A 6,000-nucleotide genomic window follows, 5' to 3' on the forward strand; every position below is an offset into this window, starting at 1 on the left:
TTTAACAACAACCTTTCATGATAAACACACTCAACAAACTAGAATTAGAAGGGAACCACCTCAACATAATAAATACCACATATGAAAAATCTAAAGTGAACATCAGACTCAATGGTGAAAGACTAAAAGCGTTTCCTCTAAGATCAGGAACAAGGCAAAGGTGCCTGCTTTCACCCTTTCTATTTAACATAGTACTGGAACTATTAGGCAAGAAAAAAAAATTTAAATCAGCCAAATTGGGCTTCCCTAGTGGCGCAGTGATTAAGAATCCGCCTGCCAATGCAGGGAACACTGGTTCAAGCCCTGGTCCAGGAAGATCCCACATGCCGTGGAGCAGCTAAGCCCGTGCACCACAACTACTAAGGCTGCGCTCTAGAGCCCAAGAGCCACAACTACTGAAGCCCGCGTGCCTAGAGCCTGTGCTCCACAACAAGAGAAGCAACCGCAATGAGAAGCCCGCATACCTCAATGAAGAGTAGACCCCCCTCACCGCAACTAGAGAAAACCTGCGTGCAGCAACGAAGACCCAATACAGCCAAAAATAAATAAATAAATTTATATTTAAAAAAAGCAGCCGAATTGGAAAGGAAGAGGTAAAATTATCTGTTTGCAGATGATATGATATTATATGCAGAAAACCCTAACAACTACACACACACACATACACACACACACAAAACTGTTAGTAAAATGAATTCAGCAAAGTACCAGAATACAAAGTCAACACAAAAAAATCAGTTGAATGTCTATACACAAACAATAAACAATCTGAAAAGGAAATTACAAAAACAGTTCTATTTACAATAGCGTCAAAAAAACCCAGACTACACAGGATTTAACTTAACCAAAGTGGTGAATGACTGGTACAGTGGAAATTACAAAACATTGCTGAAAGAAATTAAAGACATAAACAAATGGAAACACATCCCCTGTTCACGGATTGGAAAACTTAATACTGTTAAAATGTCAAAACTACCCAAAGTGATCAAGAGATTCAATGCAAGCCCTATTAAAATCCCAGTGACCGGGCTTCCCTGGTGGCGCAGTGGTTGAGAGTCCACCTGCCAATGCAGGGGATGCGGATTCGTGCCCTGGTCCAGGAGGATTCCACATGCTGCAGAGCAGCTGGGCCCGTGAGCCATGGCCGCTGAGCCTGCACGTCCGGAGCCTGTGCTCCACAGTGGGAGAGGCCACAACAGTGAGAGGCCCGCATACCGCAAAAAAAAAAAAAAAAAATCCCAGTGACCTTTTTTGCAGAAATAGAAAAACGGTTCCCCAAATTTATATGGAATCTCAAGAGACCTCAAATAGCTAAAACAATTTTGAAAAAGAACAAGCTAGAGGACCCCCACTTCTTGATTTCAAAACTTACTACAGAGCTACAGTAATCAAAACAGCATGGCACTGGCATATAGACAGACACATAGACCAACTGCACAGAACAGAAAACCCAGAAATAAATTCACACATATAAAGTCAAATGATTTTTGACAAGGATGCCAAGACCATACAATGGGGAAAGAACAGTCGTTTCAACAAATGGTGCTGGGAAAATGATATCCACATGCAAAGGATGAAGTTGCACCCTTATTTAACACTGTACACAAAAGGTAACTCAAAATCACAATCCTCAATGTAAAACCTCATAACTATAAAACTCTTAGAAGAAAACACAGGGCAAAAGCTTCACAACGTTGGATTTGGCAATGATTTCTTAGATATGACACTAAACACAGGCAAGGCAACAAAAGAAAAAATAGACAAACTGGACTTCATGAAAATTAAAAATGTGTGTGCATCTATAGTACTGCTAGATAGTGTCAATGGCGTAAAAAGATAATACACAGAATGGCGGAAAATATTTGCAAATCATATATCTGATAAGGGATTAATATCCAGAGTATATAGAGAACTCTTAAAACATAACAACAAAAAAATAAAGTAACCAATTCAAAAATGAGAGAAGGATTTGAAAAGACATTCTCCAAAGACAGACAAATGGCCAAAAAGCAGATGAAAAGACGCTCAACATCAGTAATCATAGAGAAATGCAAACAAGACCACAATGAGATCCACCTAACCTGCCTTAGGATGGCTACTAGCAAAAAAACAGAAACTAATAAGTGTTGGTGAGAATGTGGAGAAGCTGGAACCCTTGTGCACAGTTGGTAGGAATATAAAATGGTACAGCTGCTGTGGAAAACAGTACAGTGGTTCTTCAAAAAATTAAAAATAGAATTACCATATGATCCAGCAATTCCACTTCTGAGTATATACTTAAAAGAACTGAAAGCAGAGTCTCAAAGAGATAAGTTGTATACCCACATTCACAGTTGCCCATTCACAATACCTAAAATGTGGAAATAGCCCAAGTATTCATAGGTGGATGAATGGATAATGAAAATATGGTATATACATACAATCAAATATTATTCAGCCTTATAAAGGAAATTCTGGGAAGTAAGATCCTGCAAGCTGTGTGGGAAAAAAAAAAAAGGAAGGAAGGAAATTTTGACTTAGGTCACAACATGGATGAACCTCAAGAACATTATGGTAAGTTAAAAAAGCCAGGGCTTCCCTGGTTGCGCAGTGGTTGAGAGTCCGCCTGCCGATGCAAGGGACATGGGTTCGTGCCCCGGTCCGGGAAGATCCCACATGCCGCGGAGCGGCTAGGCCCGTGAGCCATGGCCGCTGAGCCTGCGCGTCCGGAGCCTGTGCTCCGCAACGGGAGAGGCCACAACAGTGAGAGGCCCGCGTACCACAAAAAAAATAAATAAATAAAATTAAAAAGCCAGACACAAAAGATAAATATTGTATGATTTCACTTTTATGAGGTACCTAAAGTAGTCGAAATCATAGAAACAAAGAGTAGAATATGGGTGCCAGGGGCATAGGGGAGAGGGAATAGTGAATAGGTACAGAGTTTCAGTTTTGCAAGATGAAAAGAGTTCTGGAAATTGATGGTGGTGATGGTTACACAACAATATGAATGTACTTAACATCACTGAACTATACACTAAAAATGCTTAAAAATGATAAATTTTATGTTATGTGTATGTTACCATTACAAAAAATTGAAAAAAACTTAAGATGGTAATATTAAACCGATCTACAGATTCTATATAATCTCCATCAACATCTCAACTGCCTTTTGGCAGAAACTGAGCAGCTGATCCTAAAATTCACATTGAAATACAAAGGACCTAGTATAACCAAAACAATCTTGGAAAAGAAAAACAAATTTGAAGAACTCATACTTCTCGATTTCCAAACTTCCACAGAGCTACAATTATCAAGTGATACTAACATAAGGATAGACACATAGAACAATGGAATAGAATAGAGAATCCCAAAAAGAGACCCACACGAATATGCCCATTTTTGACAAAGGTGCAAAAGCAATTCCCAGGAAAAATAATCGTGTCAACAAATGGTGCTGGGAGCCATTGGACACTCATAAAGCAGAAGAAAAAAAAAAGACCTTCAATCGAAATCTAACACCTTATACAAAAGATAATTCAAAATGGATCATGAACTTAAATGTAAAACTATAACTATACATACATGACTTTGCTAATGAAAGAAAGTGAGGTTATTCTTAATTTTTTAAATGTGCTTTCTATGAAACACTGACTTAAAAGCAATACTTTGAACATACTGGTTACGTAATAACTGGAAATTAAAATAAGTTATATCTGTTCTGAAGAATAAAAGAACACATTGAATAATACAAGTTCTATGGAAGACAAATTAATCTTGAAACAAATTATTATTTTAACTACTTACACAATAGGCTGTGCTGGCTGGTGGGTGACAGGAGCTGTAACATAAGCTGCAGGCTGTACTCCCATCATTCCTGAACCATCTTAAAAGAAAACCAACATATTTGTTTCAGAGTACCCACTTAATAACACTTTATCTCTAAAGGAAAAGTCACATACTGAAAATGTTTCCTAAGGAAAAAAATCCAATTTCCTTCTGAGTTAGGAGTTAGCAGAGAATAAGGCCAGAAAACATAAAATATTTCTTAAATCTAGATAAAAAGGAAATAACTATGAATTATAACTGAGTTTTAAAATACAGTATTTATTAAATCAATATATATATAATATTGGAATTAAGTAAAGCTGTGCTTTTTCTCATTTATATATTTTTGCTTGCACAAAAACCAATTTTCCTGATTGAATCACTGGAAAATAATGTTTACCCCACAGATAACTCACAGTAAGCAAGACTAGGATCCAACGTATTCCTGGCCCCATAAAAATAGTACGCATCATCGTAAGGAGTTCGATAGTTGGTAGCCAAATGTGGTAGCAGGGGAGGTGGAGGCAGAGGTGCAATGCTGTATCAAAAGACAATTGGGAAATTCTTCTCATATTCCACTGCAAATTTTTTAAAAATCAAGATGTTATTTTCTTACAAAAATCTTACTGAAAATCTAATTGCTGCTTTAGGAAAAGCCACCATCTTGCTTCAATCTCTTATCAAAAATTATAACTCAAAAAGCAAAAAACATAAAATTTCATAATTTAAGGTACAACACTTATTCAATCAATTAACATCTAATTCGTCACTATCTGCCAGTATTGACCAAACATGGTCTCTGTCCCTCAGGAATAAAACAATACAGCCATTACAGCAAAGTACAGTAAATGAAACAATACAAGTAGACACAGGATGCTACAAGAACATCGAGCAGGAACATTTAAATCACATAGGGAAGAGGAGGAAAGTATAAGGAAGGCTTTCTAGGAAAGGCAATGCTTCAGCCACACTACTAGAGTGAGTTAGTCACAGAGAAGAAAAAAACAACATCAAGAAAAGGCAAAGAGGTACAAAATGAGATTATAAATGGTTCCATTTGACTGGGAGAAAGATGTAGTTTTTTAACCCTAAAAATGTTTTGCTCTTTCAAAGGAATTAAACTATAATGTGAAAAAGAAACTATTTAAATATCAACAGTAAATTTCTGAGTTCATTTTCAGCATTTCATAAAGTTAAAACTTCTAAAAACCTCTACATCAGCACTTCATTAATGTTTAGGAAGTATCTCTGTATTTCCACCAAGGCAATATTTTCCATTAGTTAAAATGTAAAAGGCAAATTCCCTTAGATGAACAGAAAGAAAAAGGAGGCATCCTAGAAAATGTTTTCACTTTTGAGTGTTTATATTAGGTTCTCCCTTGTATACTTCAAAATAATTGTGAAGAGCTGAGAAGGCATTAACGTTCTCTTCAGTCATGAATATTTTTCATATTTACTAATCATTCAACGTGTCTAACCTTACTACCCTCACTCCATAGATAAACAAAGCAGTTGAAAAATTACTATAAAAGGGAACTGTCAATATCATTAAATCTTAAATTTTTATAGAGATTGATATAAAATTTAATCCTCACAGCAACCCTATAACTGTAGATTAAAAAACATATATATATATATATATATATATATACACACACACACACACATATATAAATATCTGTTACTATTCTACCTTTTACAAATGAGAAAACTGAAGTTCAATACAAGTGTGGTCTGCCCAAATTCCAGGCAGTGAAGCCAACCATTTTAATCCCTAAATCAATGCTAAAATCATCATACCATCCTTTGTAATTCCAATCCCGCCTAGTCCTTTGAGTCAGGAAGCCATTAGATGAAACAAACAAAACACCTGATAAATACAGTAAACATGGTCCTACAATTCGTTAGCAGTAAATAAAAGATAATACCAAGTCCTAAAGGAACGTATAGCCCAGAAAATAATGTTAAAAAGGAAAAGCAGGGCTTCCCTGGTGGCGCAATGGTTGAGAGTCTGCCTGCCGATGCAGGGGACACGGGTTCGTGCCCCGGTCCGGGAAGATCCCACATGCCGCTGAGCGGCTGGGTCCGTGAGCCATGGCCGCTGAGCCTGCGCGTCCGGAGCCTGTGCTCCGCAATGGGAGAGGCCACAACAGTGAGAGGCCCGTGTACCGCAAAAAAAAAAAAAAAAAAAAG

The 6,000-nt window shown here is 37.1% G+C and overlaps 1 protein-coding gene across 6 annotated transcripts in view; it reads right to left on the reverse strand.

Annotated features, from left to right (window-relative positions):
• The window catches only part of CSPP1 (centrosome and spindle pole associated protein 1), a 197,028-nt gene that overhangs the window by 62,017 nt on the left and 129,011 nt on the right, over positions 1–6,000 (reverse strand). For all 6 annotated transcript variants that reach the window (XM_027127955.1, XM_027127956.1, XM_027127959.1 and 3 more), the window contains 2 exons: positions 4,224–4,345; positions 3,787–3,865 (listed from right to left, as the gene is read on the reverse strand). In XM_027127955.1, coding sequence (XP_026983756.1) covers positions 3,787–3,865; positions 4,224–4,345 — 201 coding nt within the window. The remainder of the gene's footprint in view (positions 1–3,786; positions 3,866–4,223; positions 4,346–6,000) is intronic.

This window comes from Aethalodelphis obliquidens, unplaced genomic scaffold (assembly GCF_003676395.1).
Source record: "Aethalodelphis obliquidens isolate GAN/ISIS:26980383/991018 unplaced genomic scaffold, ASM367639v1 scaffold33, whole genome shotgun sequence".
Taxonomy (NCBI): domain Eukaryota; kingdom Metazoa; phylum Chordata; class Mammalia; order Artiodactyla; family Delphinidae; genus Aethalodelphis; species Aethalodelphis obliquidens.